Here is a 20,035-nt window from a genome sequence, read left to right as displayed (position 1 = left end):
GTCACACATTCTGTTCTAATTGTAACTCTCTATTCTGCAGTGAAAGCAATAGTGAGACCTTGGCTAAGAAATTAGATTGGACGTGTGTATGGCATACTGAAACATGGCTATATTTAGCGGTAATGCTGATTGGGTACCCTCCCAAAAAAAAAGAGATGGTTGTTTGGTATCTTTCTCTCAGAAACGAGTGCTAAATTAAAAGTTGTGGGCTTTCAGGGCAGATTGGGCTCTGCTGAATACACTTGCCAATTGGGTAGCAATCACATCAGGTGCGAGGTCGCACAGATGCACGCTCCATGGCTGACATCCAGCTAGACCTCAGCACACTTATTATGGCTGCCAAGGAGCTGAAGAAGGCTGAGCGAGCACCCAGATTCTCCAAAAGGATCATTGTACAAAGCATTGGTGAGGCCAAGTTTGGAATACTGTGTGCAGTTTTGGTCACCAAATTATAGGAAGGATATAAACAAAATAGAGAGAGTGCAGAGAAGGTTCACGAGAATGTTGACAGGATGTCAGGGTTTGAGTTACAGAGAAAGGTTGAGCAGCCTGGGGCTTTTTTCTCTGGAGCATAAAAGATTGAGGGGGGATTTGATGGAGGTGTTCAAGATTTTAAAAGGGACAGAGAGAGTCAGCGTGGGTAGGCTTTTCAATTAAGAGTGGGGGATATTCAAACCAGAGGCCATGGTTTGAGATTGCAGGGGGAAAATTATAAGGGGAACATGAGGGGAAATTTCACGCAAGGGTGGTTGGGATGTGGAATAAGCTTCCGGCAGAGGTGGTTGAAGCAAGGACGTTATTTACATTTAAGGAAAGACTGAATAATTACATGGAGGGGAGGGGATTGGAGGGGTATGGACCAGGTGCTGGTCAGTGGGACTAGGAGGGTGGGGATTTGTTCCGGCATGGACTAGTAGGGCCAAACTGGCCTGTTCTGTGCTGTATATGGTTATATGTTATATGGTTATAAGTCATAACAGATCAATGACAAGAGGGATGTCTTTTGCTCTGGAGAAATAGGTGACCTTCCAGGATAATAGTTCAAAGAGTCTAAAAGTTTCCTACATGAGTTAGAAGCCAAGCAGCAGGAAGCAATACTTGAAGAGGTGTCAAGAGCTTGTATCTGTCACACCATTATCAAAGTGCTGTTGAATATAGACACACTTGCCCAAATGTGCACATACTCTTATAAATATATCGGTAGCAAATGCTAATCATGCAAATGATTGCATCATCTTTACCCTCCCTATCCTACATCACCTGTGGATCCTACCATGTCCAACATTGGAGATCAAGTCTCCAATGATGGGACAATCAAAAGCTTACTCAATGCTGCTATCGCCTTTATTTGGACTAAGACAATAAGGAGTAGGAAGGATGGCGCCAACATTACAAAGACCAGGTCTATTTCTCCATAAAATTATGCTAGATACAAAATGAATCTCCAGTATGATCTGCTGCAGGTAAAGTCAAAATTGAACCAAACAGCACTCAGAAAATGGGTGCAATGTGATTCCGTTATGAACTTTATAAAAACATTTTTAGAAATATAGTTATAGGGCTTTATAGATTGTAACTCTCCCTGTGCAATATCATGGTTGATTTATTATCATTTTATTAAAGGTGTAGCATGTATTACACATTTAAATATTAAGTTATGTGTCTCTGGAATCATGGCCCTTTTATTATTAACATTGAAGTAGTTTCCATTATGTTCATAATAAAATTCTCTCACAAACTGCTGTTGATATAAGCTACTTGTCAGTTCTCTCTGTCATTGTGGTTTGTCAATGAGTTGATTGAAGCACTTGAGCTGCTTTTGAAAACAAAAATCAGCTGAAATATTTCTTGCTGTTTGATGTTATTAATAGCCAAAACATAAAGTTACAAGCGTTACCTAAAAAATGCATACTTCACCATGATTAAATTTATCCATTGAGATATCTTTGTTATGTGCTAAATGGCTTATTTAAAATTATTACTTGACAGCTACTGTTTCTTATTAATGTTCTCAAGTGAATTAAAGCCTTTTGATTTCTCCACAATAATCTCCTGAGAGATTGATGGGGTATCAATTTAATTCACATGAAGTTTTCTACAAAGGAGCAGATCCTGAAGCCAGAAAAGCTGGAAATCGACCCACTTTCGCCTGAGGAATCTCCCAGCTTCGAACTCTGGCTGCGCTGTTTTGAAACATTCCTGCAGGCCTCCTCTACCATCGTGCGATCAGAGACCGACAAACTGCAAGTGCTGCACTCCCAGGTCGGCACCCTGGTGTACTCCTTGATCAGGGACGCCACAACATACCAGGAGGCCATGAACATCCTCAAAGGGCAATACCTGCGTAAAATCACCTTCTAGTGACACAACAACAACAACACCCCAGTGAGTTAAATGCTGAATAACTTCGGGCCCTGCGAGCACTTGGCAGGGCCTGCAAATGCAAAGCCGTATCCACTGTAGAATATACAGAGGACCTGATCTGGTAGGCCTATATTGTGGGGATCAGGTTGAATTACATAAGACTTTTGGAGCAAGGGGAACTCAGTCCTTGGAGAGCAATTGAGCTGGCAGGTATGCTGGAGGTGGCTCTCCAGAATATGGAGGCTTACTCAACCAACAATGCAGCCACCTCGTGGTTACCCCAGTCACAACCATCCTAGGACACGCCACCACCCCCTTGCTCCACTAATGACCAGAATACAGTAGCAGTGCTCCGCAAAATGCTCTCGACAGGCTCTGGTAACAACCTGATCGCACCTGCAATGTTTCGGGAACCCACAAAGTGCTACTTCTGTGGCCTGGGCAAGCATCAGAGGAAACGCTGTCCAGCAAAGGATTCTCTCTGTTCCAGCTGTGGAAAGTAGGGTCTCTATGCCAAAGTGTGCAAGTCCAAACCCCTTCCTAGCAGCGCTAGCAACACCGCCATCACCCGGGGACAGCAGCACCATGCGCAATCCGTGGGGGACGCCATCTTGAGAACCCAGCTTCCCCCATGTGCGGGCCGCGGAGGCCGCCATCATGGGTGCCGTCTTCCGGATCCAGCAACACCGTGTGCAGACCCTGGGGCTGCTATCTTGGATGCCGCTGTCTTCTACTTCAGCAATGTGCAACAACCCGGGTCTAGTCTCTACCACTCTCAACCAGGTCAGTCCACACCAACTCACCTGGCCGATGATGGACATCAAGGTAGATGATCACGTGATGAGTTGCTTGTTAGATAGCGGGAGCACAGAGAGTTTTATACATCCGGAAACGGTGCAGCGCCTCTCCCTCACATTACTGCCGGTGAACCAGAAGGCCTCCTTGGCATCCAAGTCATATACAGCGGATGTTCGGGATTTCTGTATTTTGACTTTTCAATGTGGGGTACTGTGTATGATGATTTTAGACTGATGGCAGTGTTGCAGCTCTGCGCTGCCGTACTGTTGATTTTCAATTTCACCTTAAAAGCGCGACAATGGTTTTTGATGGGCCCCATCCACCCCTCACCATTTTTACCAGCAATTCAATAGCCAACCCCCTCGCTGTACACATCTACCTACCAAACTACTCACTATGCACAACCTGCAGGCTCCACACTTAAAGACCCCCTCCATCACTATTTACCAACCACACCCCTGACTGCAAACCCGTCGCCACGAAAAGCAGATAGTACAGTGTCAGGGGCAGACTCTTCATCCAGGAATAGCCCTTGGAGAGCGCAGGTAGTGGTAGTGCAGAATGGGGAGAAGAATGAAATGGTCATCGACTACAGTCAGACCATCAATAGATACACTCAATTGGACACGTATCCCCTTCCACAAGTTACCGACATCGCCAACCAAGTTGCCCAGTATCGGGTCTTTTCGAACATCGACCTGAAGTCGGCATATCATCTGCCCAGAGGATCTTCAGTATATGGCGTTCGAGGCAGATGGCTGCCTCTACACTTCCTGCAGGTCCCCTTTGTTATCACGAAAGGCTTATTGGTCTTTCAGCGGGAGATGGACTATATGGTGGATCGGTATGAGTTGCGGGCCACTTGTCCATATCTCGATAACTTCACCATCTGCGGACATGACCTGTAGGACCATGATGCCAATCTCCAGAGATTTCTTGAGGCTGCCAAGCTCCTTAATCGGACTTTCAATAAGGCCAAGTGCATGTTCTGCACAACTTGCCTGGCCATTCTTGACTGTATTGTGAAGAATGGCATAATTGACCTGGACTCAGACCATATGCGACATCACCAAGACCACAGTCCATGCTGTGGATGAATCCACCCCTTTTCAGGTGGAAAATGAAGCGTCAGACTTCACCCTAGCAGTTACCCTTAATCATGCTGGCAGGCCTGTCGCATTTTTTTTACGCACCCTGAGATTCGACACTCCTCAGTCAAAAAAGAGGCCCAAGTCATTGTCAAGGCAGTGCGGCACTAGCGCTATAACCTGGCCGGTAAGAGATTCACCTTGCTGACTGATCAATGTGCTGTCACATTCATGTTCATCAATCAGCAGTGGGGCAAAAATCAAAAATGATAAAATACTGCAGTGGAGAATAGAATTATCCACCTATAACTGACATTGTGTACTAGCCGGGGAAACTTAACGAACCACCAGACGTCCTGTTCCATGGGACTTGTGCCAGCGCCCAAATCAAATGCAAAACCTCCACAATGATCTCTGTCACCCCGGAGTCACCAGGTTTTTTCCACTTTGTCAAAGCATGCAACCTGCCTTTACTCCATTGACAAGATCAGGACCATGAAAAAGAACAGCCAGGTCTGTGCTGAGCGCAAGCTGCACTTCTACCAACCTGACAGGGCGCAACTTATTAAAGCCACTCACCCCTTCAAGCAACTCTGTGTCGACTTTAAAGGACCCCTGCCCTCCACCAATTGTAATATATACTTCCTTAACATCATCGACGAATACTCCCATTTTCCATTTGCCATCCCCTGCTCAGACTTTACAGCTACCACAGTCATCAAGGTCCTGTGCTTCCTCTTCACTCTATTTGACTTCCCCAGTTATATCCACAGTGACCGGTGGGGGGGCCTTCCACTATGAGTGACAAGCTGGTCCAGTACCTGTTGGCCAGAGGCATTCCCACGAGCAGGAACTCTAGTTACATGGGGTAACAGGCAAGTGGAGAGAGAGAGAATGCTATGGTCTGGAAGGCAGTTCTCCTGGCCTTGAGGTCCAGGGGCCATCCTGTCTCCTGCTGGCAGGAGGTTCTCCCAGAGGCCCTCTACTCTATCAGGCCCTGCTGTTCACTGCCATTAACACTACATGACATGAACATATGTTTTCCTTCCCCAGGAAATCTGCGACAGGGACCACACTACCAATGTAGCTGAGTCCCCAGGGTCCATCTTGCTCCAGAGGCATGTGAGAAACCTGTTGGACGGAAGGGTCCACCTCCTCCATGCCAACCCCCAATATGACTAAGAAGCATATCCAGATGGACACGAGGACACTGTTTCCATCAGGGACTTGGCTCCCTCAGGGGCCCTGGAAACTGCTGATATTCACCCCATACCCTCCTCACCATTGAACGCACAAGATGCACTCAATCTCAGGTATCCTGCCCAAGGCCCTCCAGGACTCTATTGCTGCATCACAGCTGCAACCAGTTCTACGACAGTTCCAGCGAACGACCAGACTACCTGAACTTAAGACTTTCAAATTGTAAACTTATAAATTTCACTTCACCCCACACCGCAGGACTTTTTTTAAAAAAACGAGGTGAATGTGGTAAACCACTGTCATGTTAATTATCTGGTCAAGCATGCCTATTGGCCGGTTGTACCTGTGGCCCCTCCCCTTCAGGCTCCTGTATAAAGATGGCTGATCCACAGCCCCCTGCAACTCAGTGCAGGACAACTGAACAGTAGGGATATGCTACGTTCTCAAATGAATTAAAGCCCATTGGATTCTCCACAATAGTCTTCTGAGTGATTGATGGCGCATCAGTGATCAAGCATAGTATGCATAATTTTGTAAAATGTAACAGTTGGATTTGATTCCTCAAATAGTTGGATGTTTCCCTATCTAACAAAACATGGTTACTTTTCTAAATGTCTGGCATTAAAATAGAGGCAAAGAAGCATTGAAGGAACTAATCACCAGAAATCATGAAGCAAAGTTCAAAAGTCGCTCAAGTAATTATTCTTTTGCAATTTTGAGAACAATATATGAAGATGTCAATGTTATATTAAAACCTCATCACCATTATCAAAGGTGTGGAGTGGAGAGCAAAATGTGTCTTTGTTGTCTGGGAAGAGTAGCTGATTCAACTGTTTTTTTGCCTATTTATTTATAGAGTGATTTGTTGAGACACAGTAATGGATTAGTTGGAGAGGATATACGTTTCTTCTTTGGCTTGGCTTCGCGGACGAAGATTTATGGAGGGGGTAAAAAGTCCACGTCAGCTGCAGGCTCGTTTGTGGCTGACAAGTCCGATGCGGGACAGGCAGACACGATTGCAGCGGTTGCAGGGGAAAATTGGTTGGTTGGGGTTGGGTGTTGGGTTTTTCCTCCTTTGCCTTTTGTCAGTGAGGTGGGAAAGGATATACGTTTATGGAGGTGTTAAAAGACAAAGTAGGAAGTTCTTCAGAGCAATGGACAAAATTTAGAGTTTACTTCAAAAAGGGTAATATAAGATTTGGGAACTGTACATTGGCAAAAAATTAGGATAGATAGTTGTGTAGAGAAAACCATGACAGCAGCTTGATGGCTGAACCCTCATTTGGGAGCTCTATCATTCTAGTTGTTGACTTTCATTGGAAAGCTAAGGTGGTTAATGGTATAGACTTTATAGTGGAAGAATTTTCAGATTCTTTTCATGGCCTTTCAGTGAAACATCAAATAAGAAAGAAGATACCATGGTCACTTTCACTGAATGTAGAGATTGTGCTATTTTATTCTTAATAAAATACTAACATTTTCTGTCAATCATACAGGCCAACTGTTCTGCAAGAAAAGAGACAAATAGTGATCAAGAATGGCAGACATCCTGTGATTGACATTCTGCTGGGAGAACAAGAACAATACGTTCCAAATAGCACTGATCTGCACGTGAGTACTCGATGAAAGATTTCACTGATTGCCTTCCAATGAGGTAGCAGAGTGCGGTGGCTTGTTTGGATTCCATGGATAGAATACTATTTATCCAGTTGTGCCACATGTTTTTATTTGGAGAACTGGGGTTGGTGACTTACCTACCATGTACTTGGTCATCTTTTTATCAACACCTGAATTCATGTCCTAATGATTGGCACCTATCATTCACCTAATACTTTGTCACTTGTAATTCCTCATCTTTGTCATTTTTTTTTTCTTTTTCTGATGTATCTTTTCCTTTCCAGTAGGAGATAATGATGGGGATGGTTAGCGAGTCGGGGGAATACCAGCACTGTAATTTACCTTTGGTTTGGGTCTGGGCACACCAGTGAACCACAGCGGCTGCTTCTGGCCCTTCTCAAAGTTATCCGTGATTCCCTTTTTCCCATCATAACCACCCACACTACTAGTATGTCTTCTTCCTTCTCCTACATCTGTACACCTATTTGTAAAGCCCAGGGTTCTATATAATTTTTTAGTTCATCTTTTGACCTGCCTTGTTACTTTTATTGGACAATGCACATTTAGTTGCAGATTTCTGCTTTCTTGCATCTCTTTTTAAAAGTGTGCCCTATGATTTGTATTGCTTCACATTCTTTCTTACAAATGCAACATTTTACATGTCTCAACCTTAAATTCCAACCATCTGCTACCTGCCCAGTTCAACAGATTGTATCTCTATGAAGTGTGTACTTCCCTTTTCGCATTTTTGTGTTGTCTGCAGAATTAGAAATTGTACTCTGTGCACCAAAGTCAACATCATTAATGTGTATGTTTAGAAATGTAGTAGTAATAGTGGAGTGGAGTTCAGCAGGAATCAGTGAACCTCTCTCCAGTCTGGAAAAAGTGACCTGTTGGTTAGCCAATATTCTGTCCAGCCCTTTTCAATCCATATCCTTCAATCTTCATGAGTTGCCTATTTTGTGGCACCTTTCCAAACACCTTCTGGAAATCTACGACTACCATATTTCACTCATTGACTCTCTATGTTACTTCATGAGAAAAGATCTATTGTTTGTTAGAAGTAATACACAAAAGTCTATAGACACCATTGAAGTAAAAAAACAATGCTGGAGAAACTCAGCAGGTCAAACAGTGTACTTTATATAGCAAAGATAAAGATACATAACTGATGTTTCGGGTTGTGATTTGCCTTTACCTAGTTTGTTATGGTTTTTACACATAAGTAATGTTAATTTTCCATAATAAATTAGCATACTTCCTCCAGAATTGTCCGTTCACACAGGCAGGGTGTTTACACTGAGTTGCGGTGATTTTGGAGTCTGGATGTTTGAGGTGGGGGTAGGTTGAATGAAAGATGCCTCCAAATATAACTGCTGGGGTTTTTAAAATGTTGTGCAAATATTCTCCATTTTCAGAGGGAGACCCCCCCCTCCCCCCATCCCTGCCCCCGTGGGCGCCCTCTACTACCTTTGGTTCTAAGGCGACTCTCGGCCCTGAGCATCCAGTGGGAGAGAAGCAGGTGAAGGCTGGTGGCTGGCTCAATGACCACCTTCCTTACCCATAATCCCCCACATAGTTGGAACTGCTCTGTGATTTCCTGGCCCTGGCAGAGCAGTTCCAGCTGCATGGGTTATGGGTAAGGAAGACAGCCATTGCTCCTGCATTGAGCTGTTGCCACGAGCCGGTATGGTGCTCCAGTGAACTCTAGGCTCAGCACCATTGCACCCCTGCTGCCGCGTTAGGTGTTAGATGGGGGGCCAACAGATGGCCAGGGCGGGGTGGCAGCAGGGGAGGGGATGGGAGGTGACAGATGGAGGAGGTGGTTGCGAAGGGCGGCCGAGGACAGGGGGGTAGGGGGAAGACGATGGACAGGAGTGAGGTGGTTGGGCATATTGTTGAGTACAGCCTGCAGTTCAGTTTAGACAGCAGGCTGGCTGCAAAAATGTCTAGGGCTCCTAGTTACTGTCCTGACCTTTTTATACAGGCTGCGTTGTGGGAAATTTGCACAAATTTCCCACTTCTCAGTGGCAGTGTAAAAGTCATATATGCTGGCTTTCTCCAGTCAATCCACTATAGTCTGAGTGACCACTAGTTCTGTCCCTGATTATTGTTTCCAGGTATTTTCTGATCATGAATGTGAAACTTGAAGAACCCTTCTTTTACGTCAGGCTGTTTTTCATTGGCTACAGCTCAGTTTTCAACCCCATTGTACCAACAAAACTCATGACTAAGCAAAAAGATCTCCTCCGGCAGGCTGACCATAGACACAGGCACAACAAGGCTGCATGCTCAGCCCCCATCTCGCTCTCAGAAGCATCCTCCTCGGAAACTTTGGCCTCTCCTGTCAGCAGTGCGCCACCAGGCTCCTACACCAGGACGGTCTGGGTGACAGAATCCCGTCTGCCCTTGGGGACGAAATGCTGGTGCTAGTGGAGGGCCACAGACCCTGCTTGATGTTCGAACAGGCTTTCCTTGAGCAGGTGCCAGAGGACATCCAACTCCTGCTGGCGGATGAGGATTTCTCAGATCCACGCAGAGTTGCAGCCCATGCAGACGTGCTCGGCGGACCAAGTGAGAAAACTAAACCGCCCTCAGCCAGGTCACCCGCCCAAGACCCAATCGACCACAGCCGACACCCAAGCACAAGCTGGAGGAACATCACCTCACCTGGTGTTTCTACCATCAATGCTGGGGGGGCCCAAACTTGCAAATGCAGACAGCCTGTTCGTTTCAGGGAAATGACCTGGCCAGCCGCCGTTAATGGCTGCGACAGCTGGCTGCACTAACAGCCTCCTGCATGTAATTGATAAGTCCAGTGGCCGGTGATTCCTGGTAGACGTTGGAGCAGAACTGTGTGTGCTTCCCCCGACCGCCCTGGAGACCTGCGCACGGGCCCCAACTCTATGGGTGGGCCAAAGGTTCGGCACACACAGCACACAGATTCAGAGTAGCAAGGACAGGTTTCGCTGGAAGTTTGTACTGGCCTCGGTGGACACAGTGCTTCTGGAAGCCAACTTCCTCCAGGAGCACAGCCTGTTGGTGGACATCAAAGGCAAGTGATTGGTACATGCCCGCACCTTCCAATCTGTCCATCTCGATTCCACAGACACGTGCAACTCAGGAATAGCTTCCATCAGCACCCCCAAGGATGAGGACTCCTGTATTCTCGACGTTCCCCTCCATCTGCAGCCACAGTTTACTTCAGCCATGCCCCAACATAGATTCCACCACCACATCTCAACCCAGGGCCTCCCCCTCCATGCAAAAGCCAAGCGTTTGCCCCCAAGAAGCTACAATTGGCAAAGGAGGAGTTCTCCCGACTGCAGGAGCTGAGGATCACTCGCAGGTCGGATAGCCCTTGGGCCTCCCCCCTCCACATGGTCCCAAAGACTTCTGGGGGTTGGCGCCCATGCAGAAACTACTGCCACCTCAATGAGGTGACCAAGCCGGACCGATACCCCATCCCGCATATACAGGACTTTACGGCCAACCTGCACGTCGCCCGAGTTTTCTCAAAGATTGACCTAGTACAGGGTTACCACCAAATCCCTGTCCACCCCGACAACATCAGCAAGTCTGCCATCATCACCCCGTTTAGCCTGTTCGAGTTTCTATGGATGCTGTTCGACCTTAACGAGGCCCAGACATTTCAACGGCTGATGGACGCAGCGGGCAAAGACCTGGATTTCGTGTCTATCTATCTTGACGACATTCTCATCGCCAGTCGGGACCACGATGAACATGAGGTTCATCTCCGTGCACTATTCGCCTGCTTGGCAGATTTCGGCCTCACTGTCTACATGGCCGAATGCAGTTCCTGGGCCATACCATATTAGTGGATGAGGCTGCCTCAGCTGTCACAGCTGTATGCCAGTTCCCAAAACCTGACGCCCTCAAAGGTTTTCAGGAATTCACCAGGATGGTCAACTTTTACCACCGCTTCATCCTGGGGGGTGGCTCGCATCATGCGCCCATTGTTTGCATTGATCGCCACCAAAAACAAGACCCTGGAATAGACGCGAGAGGATGAGACTGCCTTCACCGCGATGGACGCCCTGGCGAGCGCCACCTTACTGGCCCACCTGCAGCCTGACGCCACACTGCACTCTCAGTGGACCCTTTAGCAATCAATCAACGGCCAGTGGCAACCACTTGCGTTCTTCAGCAAGAATCTCCCCCCCACCGGAACTAAAATACAGTGCCTTCGACAGGGAGCTTCTGACCCCAGACCTGGCCATTGGACATTTCTGGTACTTTCTGGAGGGCAGGCCTTTCACCATTTTCACCAACCACAAACCACTCACTCAGGCCCTCACCATGTCAAAGGATCCCTGGTCAGCGTGCCAGCAGCGGCATCTGTCCTACGTATCGGAGTTTACCACCGACATTTGATACCAAGTGGGTAAGGACAATGTTGTTGCAGATGCGCTCTCAAGGGCCACCATCCACAGTTTAGCCCCCAGCCTGGACTACGCCCAGTTAGCACAGGCGCAGAAGGAGGACACAGAAACACAAGCTTCCATACCGCCATCACATGGCTCTGACTCGAGGACCTCAAGGTGCTGCAAAGCCTCGACATGCTGCTCTCCACCGGCTCACCGTGCCCAGTAGTCCCACCACAGTGGAGACCACAGACAGGCCTTCAGCATGGTCCATGACTTGGTTCACCCCTTGGTCAAGTCCTTGGTTTGCATGGTGGCAGAATGTTTCAGGTAGCCCAGATGGCGAGAAACTGCACGCAGTGCCAGGCCTCCAAAGTCCAGCGCCATGTAAAGGCCCTGGTACAGCAGTTCAACTCCCTGGCTAAGAGGTTCGAACACATTGACAACGTGGGACCTCTGCTGGTGTCCAGGGATGCCCAGTACTTGTTGTCGATTGTTGACCGCACGATGACGTGACAAGAAGCCATCCTGCTGAGAGACACTTCCGCCGAGTCCTGCACCAGGAACCTACTCACCTACTGGATTGCCAGGTACGGAGACCCGGCACACATGATGAGCGACAGGATGCCCAGTTCACACCCGCCCTCTGGTCACAGCTGGCAAACCTCTTGGGGATCAAGCTCCACCACTCCACCGCATACCATCCCCAAGCCAACAGTCTAGTGGAGCGCTTCCTCGGGCACCTCAAGTCAGCTCTCAAGACTCGCCTCACCGGCCCCAACTGGACGGACAAATTGCCCTGGGTCCTGCTTGGCATCAGAACAGCTCAAAAAGAAAACCTACAGGTATCGTCCATGGAGTTAGCCTATGGCGCACTGTTGTCGCTACCCAGGGAGTTCTTCGGCCCAAGCATTGGTTCCGAGACCAAGAAGCAGACCTTGCTGGCAGACTTGTGGGGTAAGCTTGCCTCACTAGCGCCCCCACCACCGACCCACCACGGCACCCGCCCGTCCTGCATCCCCAAAGAACTGGCCACAACTGACTTCATTTTCGTCCAGCGAGGCCCACACCCTGCTCCCCTGCAGCGGACCTACGAGGGCCCCTACAAAGTTCTGAAGCGCTCAGGCAAGACGTTCACATTGGACATTGGGGGCAGGGAGGAGGTATTCACATTCGACAGACTCAGAGCGGCATACCTGGACCTTAACCAGAGAGTACTGACGGCCTGACCGAAATGGCGAGGTTGGCCACCCAGGCAGTGAGACGCGTAAACTGGTTCGGGGTGGGGGGGGCTGTGTGGCAGCGCACATCACTTGTGGTGAACCGACCCACTTGTAGAAGCTGGAACCGTCGGGGGACCTCCGTGCGTTGTGGGTTAAAGGGCACGCGCGAAGTTTGAATAAACAGTTCATTTGAAACCCCCATCGTGTTGGTGTGTTTCATTCTGTGTAGCTGTCGCTACAAACATTACTTTAATTGCAATGCCTGGAACTTGCAACTGGAGCAAATACTGACATTTATTTTTAAGTTTGTAGTTTTGTGCATCATGGAAATGCACCTGAATTTAAGGTTGTGGGATGGCACAAATTTTGAAATGCATCAATTCTCAGATAATTATTTTTTTCTGATTGGGGGAAAAAAGCCAATCAATAGATGGAGTTGAGTTTAAGGTCTTCGTGTAAGGCACGGTAGCATAGCAGTTAGCACAACACTGTTGCAGCACCAGCGATTGGGACCAGGGTTCAAATTCTGTGCTCTCTTTCACCAGTTTGTACGTTTTCCCTGTCTCTGTGTGGGCAACATTTGTGAATAAAGAGATTTAAGGTCAACATTTCAAAATCTGGAGCCTCAACTTCAACTACTTTTTTTTCCAAACAACACATTTTGTGTCTTATCAATTTTACATATGGATTAATTCCAAAGAAAGGTCATCAGTTTGAAATACAGTGCCCTCCATAATGTTTGGGACAAAACACTTTTTTTTCTTTATTTGCTCTTGTGCTTCACAGTTTTACATTTATAATTAAACAATTCACATGTAATTAAAGTGCACATTCCAGATTTTATTCAAGGTTATTTGTATGCATTTTGGTTTGACCTTGTTGAAATTACAATACGTTTTATACATAGTTCCACCATTTCAGGGCACCATAATGCTTGGGACATTTGGCTGCACAGGTGTTTGTGGGTTCTCGGGTATGTTTAATTGCTTAATTAGTACAGGTATAAGAGAACTAGGCTTGCTTCTCAGCTTTTGATCACCTTTGAAGTCTTTAGTTGCCATGAGGACCAGAGTTGTGCCAATGAAAGTCAAAGAAGCCATTATCACACTAAAATAAAATAAGAATAAGATACTAAGACATCACCCAAATGCTCGGATTACCAAAATCAACATCAACAATGCACTGATGAGCTCAATAATCGCAAAGGGACTGGTATTCCAAGAAAGATCTCCACTGCTGATGAGAAGAATTCTCACCATAGTGAAGAAAAATCCCAAAAGTATGTTCGACAGATCAGAAACATTTTTCAGGGGAAGTTTTTTTTTTGTTGAAAATGTAGCTTGTTTGCTGCTGTAAATAAAAAAAGAAAGAATGCTCCTCAAATTTGAATCTGGGAAACTATATAAATGAATTGTACTACAGTAAAACTTCAATAATAAACATCGTTGCAACTTTGGTAGTTTTCTAAACTTCTGGATGTTGCTCTCTTTCACCATTTTAGAACACGTTCTGTGATAATATAACCTTTCCAGTAAAATTATGAGTTTACACGAATGGCAAGTACTCTCGATCTTGCTCCCTCCCCAAACTTACCCACTCTTGAATTGTAGTCTAAGCCATGGCCACTCGCCAGACCCCTGGCTCTGGCTGTGCACCCCATTAACAGTCTGGATCCCAACCCAGATTCCCACTAATGAATGAGCTGGCATTTCCAAGCTCTCTGATGCCAGGCCATCGGAGTTTAACTGTACAGTATTATTTTTTTTCCTATTGCACCTGCTTAATTTGTTGTAAAATTTCATTTGCAATATCATAGATTTGTAATTCTGCCATTGCTGTCAAGCATGAAAAATACTTCAAGAAGACTGTAATCTGGGCCAGTATTTATTTACAATCCCAATTTATTTTTAATAGGATAATGGTGATCTGCCTTGTGATTTGCTGGATGCTGCGTAGAGAGCCTTGTTTCTCAGTGATATTAGGTAGAGAATTTCAGAAATTAGACTGAAGAATATATTATCCTAGGAATGCATCTTGAAGGGGATATACTTTAGCATCATTCTTAGAACCTTGATAGTGGTTTCATTAAAATTTGACCATCATAAAATTGCTCAGCAATTGAAATCTAATGATATAGAACCAAGAGCTATCAGATTTGAGCAAATATTTTAAATTTTAATTATCGATTATTGTGCCATTGGTGTTTGTCTACAAACCAGTCCTCATCAAGGGGTCAGCAGAATAGAGTGTAAAGAGCTTCAAATTTCTGCGTGTCAACTTCTCTGAAGATCTATCTATCATTTTGAGGCAATTGTGAAAAAGGATTGCCAATGGCTATATTTCGTAAGGAACGAGGAGATTTGCTATGTCACCAATGACTGGCAAATTGCAATATTGTTTGGGGTGGAGGTGTCAATGCACAGGACAAGGAAAGGCTACAGAGGGTTGTAAACTCTGCCATCGCCATTATGGGCCTTAGTGTTCATTCCATTAAGGAGGGAGTGTCTGAAGAAAGCAGCTTCTATCCTCAAGGAGCCTCACCATCTAGGCCATGCCCTCTTCTCACTGCTACCATCAGGAAGGAGGTGCAGGAGCCTGAAGACAAACACCCAACGTTTAAAAAAAAACCCATCTTCTTCCCATCTGAATGAGCAATGAACCACAGACACTACCTCACTTTTTTTTCCCCACATTTGCACTTATTTATTTTTAAAGAGTGAATTTACAGAAGTGTAATTTATTGTAAATTTTGCATCATGCACATTCCTGCTGCTGCAAAACAACACATTTTCTGACACCTGTTCATGACAATCAATCTGATAATGATTCAGCATCGCCTAGTTACCTGGTTTGAAACTAAGTATTTGGTTAATTGATTAATTTGTAAGATTATTTCCAGGATCATGTCAAAAGTTTGGATCAATATGTGAGGGAAAAAATAGAACTAGCTTGCATGAGTGAAGCATTGAATATGCTTCCTGGCTTTTGAAACTTTTGGAAGTTAATATTGCTAATGTTTATTTTTCATGGGTCTTGCTTCTCAGGGAGATGGACAGAGAGCTATGGTAATTACTGGACCCAACATGGGAGGAAAGAGTTCTTACATTAGACAAGTAGCACTGATCACCATCATGGCACAGATTGGGTCCTATGTCCCAGCAGAAGAAGCTGTGATTGGCATTGTAGACAACATTTATACAAGGTATGATTTTATAATTTCAAATGAAGTGAATATCTTTTATATTCAAATTGAATTCCTCAACAGATTTCACTTTTCATGAGAGATTATGTGTCTGTTTGTTTTACTGAAAATGTTTTTCCTTCTGCACACATCTTGCATCTAAAATTAGATTTTATATTTAACGGTTTCAAATTATTAACGAAGAAACGATTTCATATCATGTGAAAGTATGACTCTAATTTGGGGAATAAGCCTTTCGCTGTTTGGTGTCGAGGTGCCAATGGACAGGACAAGAAAAGGCTACAGAGGATTGTAAAATCGGGATGGATGATAACTTATTTCTGCCTCAGGTCTGGGATACTGAGGAGGTCAATGTGGAACACTCTTCAGTGGATGGAGCAGGAGGTGCTTGACAGGGTCAACTGGTGTGCAGTGGAGTGGGTAGTGTTCTGCCATTGATGCTGAGTTAGTTCCAGTGAATGGGCTTGAGGCCTCAATGCTGTTGTAAATATTCTGAACACATTTTAAATAGTCATGGGCTAAGACTTCTCAGAAATTGGTGAGGATGATGTTTTCAAGGAGACTTTGGGAATGTATGCAAATTTTTGGTTCGGCTTTAATGCCAGTGGATTCAAAGGATTTTGTGTGGCAGTTTTCCATTGCTCTGAAGTGCCTGCTCCAGTTAGTTCACAATTAAGGAGTGTACAGGAGGGTAGGAATCAATGCTGCCTGGTAGACCATGAACTTTCTGCAGCATTTGAGACCTTAATCTTCAGACATTCTCTTCAAGTAGTGTACTATATATACTGATGGATTTCACCATTGATGTCCATCTTCTTCCTTTTTCCCCACCCTTCTCCTCTAAGGAACTTATTTCTAGCCAGTGTTTCTAAGGTAAACCAGAAGTCTGCAAATGCTAGAGAATGAGAGTGACTTAGCAGGTTATACAGGTTCATCAGGGCATTCCTAATGAAGGGTCCAAGTCTGCGATTTGCTTTGCATCGACGTGTGACCTACTGAGTTCTTCCAATATTTGTGTCCAGGGCTCAATTTTCTTTTTTTTTAATGTTTGACTTTTCTAGTTTGGAACACATATAGTGACTGATGTCAGTGAGTCTCAATGAGTCGTATCCTTTCTGCCTATGAGATTTATTAGAATTTACCTGATTTGAGGATTCCATTTGCAGAAACTGTTAAAACACCTTATTGCATCTCAAAATTCTGTAATCTCTAATCTGAAGTATAATTGAAATATATATTGCTTGTAGCATTGATGCATGTCAATGTGTGAGAAGCATCACTATAGACCAGGTTTCATCAATGTTGCTTTGGAGCACAGATTTAAAGAAGTTGTAATAGGTGACAAGAGCTATTCCAGATGGAGAATTTGATGTGCTACTGGTTCATGGACACAATGAACTTCTATCCAGTTTTCGAAGCTCGAGTGTTTTTGGGGGAAATGCATCATGTGACTCATTAATAATTCTACTTCTGCCCATCTACTGTCCTTGTACTTGATTGCATTCACTTTGGTAAATCACTGCCATTAAGAAAGTTACGAAAGTTCTCCTAATAGGTAAATGGAAATTTGCTTTAAAATTTCAGGAAAAAAAATTAAATTATTCTTAACACGCTTATGTTTAAGAGTGCTGAGAAAGATGGTAGCTCTCTGAGAAAGGGAAGATTACAACAGGTCTTCCAGAAGTGCTCTTTCTCACATCAAGGAACAATGCTTCAGGAGACTCTGAAGAGGTCCTCATCAAATGAGATGGTCAAATGTCTGTGTTGTCAGTGTGGTGGGTGTATGGATGCACTGCCGGCAATGGCCGTGGAGGTAGGTACAATAAGATCTTTTAAGAGACTATGGGATAGGTACATGGAACTGAGAAAAATGGAGGATTGTGCTGAAGGGAATTTCTAGACTATTGTTGCGGTAGGTTGTTAGGTTGGCGCAACACTGCAGGCTAAATGCCTGTATTGTATATTTTTATGTTCTTTTTCTCTCCACTCACTTACCACTTTAAGTAATCCCTATGCCATCGGTGCTCTGATTAGTAAGGGATTGCTTAAGGTGGTATGTGAGTGGGAAGGGAAGGTTGAGAATCACTACTCTAGACCCAATTGTTACTGAAATATTTTGCTTGAGAAAAATTGTCATTGACCCATTTCCTTTGGAGTTATGAAACTATGCACATAACGAGTCAATTAGGTATGATTAAAACAGTCATTTTCAAACTTTTTCTTTCCACCCACATCCCACCTTATGCAATCCCTTATTGATCACAGAGCACGTGTGGCATAGGAAATACTTAAAGTGAGTGGAAAGAAAAAGGTTGAGAACCTGTTCTATAGGTTTCTTTGGAACTGAGACTGAGTAGAGCCACAACCTATCTGCATCAAATTATGAAAGAAAATTAAAAGTACTGTTAGTACTGAAAATCTGAAATAAAAACACAGCATGCTGGAAATACTCAGCAGGCCAGGCAGTATCTGTGAAAAGAGAAGGTTAACATATCAGATTGAAGATGGACTTCACTGAATAAATAGGATGGCCTTGTTTCTCTTGGCAAAGTAAAAAATCAGGGGCATATGTAGTTAAAGTAAATTTCTGAAGTATTAGAAGGGAGATTGTTATCTAATCAGACAGCAACAATAGAAATTCACCAAGACAGTGTAATATTTAAAATAATATTTTAATTTATTAATCGCCAATAATATAACATATTATCTAAACATAACTATGCACAAATATGTGTGTGTAAATATCCCAAACCATAACAGTTTTGTCACAATTCTGGAACTTCACTTCAAAGTTCTGTCTCAAAAATCTAGTGTTGACATGAAGACTGTTAAATTAATGCAAAGTGTTTATGAATGAGGTGGTAGAGTGACAGACTGTTGTCAAGTCACAAAATTCTTGTAGAGTTGCTTCCAAAGAAATATTTTTCAGACACATGGTAGTCAAAATTCCCCTTTTCTTGGTGTGGGGGTACACGAAGCAAGTGACTTTCACAAAGCTTCCAGAGCCCTTTTGTGGGTCAGTTCAAGTGACCTTTTCTTTAGTCACGGTAAGGTTCAGCAGTTCCCTTCAAATTTACCTTTCCTTTAGCCTTGGTGGGACTCAACAAGTCCCCTTCCAAAGTGACCTTTCCACCACTTCAGCACAATATTCCTCAAAGAGCTGCTACTCCCATGCTGCTTCCTTAAAATGGCCCTTGATCAAACAGTGTACTGTTTCTTATTAGAAAATTAGTCACATGGTCTCTGCACCTGTGTTCCAGGCACTTCCTCTCTCTTCAGAAATAGCGAATTTGAGTACACGCTGTCCCCAGCCTGTCAGCCCACAGTCAATCTCCAAAGCTTGCAGGGTTTGCAGCTTGATTTGATCTCTTAAAGTGACAGTCACACACAAATGAAAATGAACTGGGAGCACGTAATAAGGTGAAAAGGGGGAAATTCTTTGTAAGGGTTTGGATACAGGAACCTGTTAGTTGTAAGGGAGATGGGGCCAACTTCACATGTAAGAAGTTGGATGTGGACTTATAGACAATAACTTATTCCCATGGCTGAATAAGTATTAGACTCAGAAAGATATGACAGGCTGGAATTTTCTTCAATTCTAGAAGCACTAAATGCGTGTTAACCACAAGAAACGCCACATTTTAATTTAAAATAAAAGTACATATACATCATGGCAACAGGCTCTTTTGGCCCATGAGCCTGTGCCGCCCAATTGCACCAAATTGACCTACATTCCTGGTACGTTTTGAAGGGTGGGAGGAAAATGGAGCACCTGGAGGAAACCCATGCAGACATGGGGAGAATGTACAAACCCCGTACAGACAGTGCCGGATTTGAACCCTGGTTTCTGGTGCTGTCTTTGGCTTGGCTTCGCAGACGAAGATTTATGGAGGGGTATGTCCACATCTGCTGCAGGCTCGTTGGTGACTGACAAGTCCGATGCGGGACAGGCAGGCACGGTTGCAGCGGATACAAGGGAAAATTGGTTGGTTGGAGTTGGGTGTTGGGTTTTTCCTCCTTTGTCTTTTGTCAGTGAGGTGGGCTCTGCTGTGATGATGTTGCACTAACCACTATGCTAACAGTTAACCAAAGCCATGTCTGACAAGTAAAATGGACGAGCATTGTTGGGATGTAAATATCAAAAGTCAATAGTTATGT

General features: G+C 44.7%; 1 protein-coding gene across 1 annotated transcript in view; it reads left to right on the top strand.

The window, feature by feature from the left end:
• Positions 1–20,035, top strand: part of msh3 (mutS homolog 3 (E. coli)) — a 340,568-nt gene that overhangs the window by 181,738 nt on the left and 138,795 nt on the right. The window contains exons 19-20 of the mRNA XM_069936474.1: positions 6,947–7,061; positions 15,720–15,877. Of these exons, the coding sequence (XP_069792575.1) occupies positions 6,947–7,061; positions 15,720–15,877 (273 nt within the window). The remainder of the gene's footprint in view (positions 1–6,946; positions 7,062–15,719; positions 15,878–20,035) is intronic.

The sequence above is a fragment of the Narcine bancroftii genome, chromosome 1 (genome assembly GCF_036971445.1).
Source record: "Narcine bancroftii isolate sNarBan1 chromosome 1, sNarBan1.hap1, whole genome shotgun sequence".
NCBI lineage: Eukaryota > Metazoa > Chordata > Chondrichthyes > Torpediniformes > Narcinidae > Narcine > Narcine bancroftii.
Note: the sequence above shows the minus strand (reverse complement) of the source record. Positions and strands in the feature narration are given on the sequence as shown.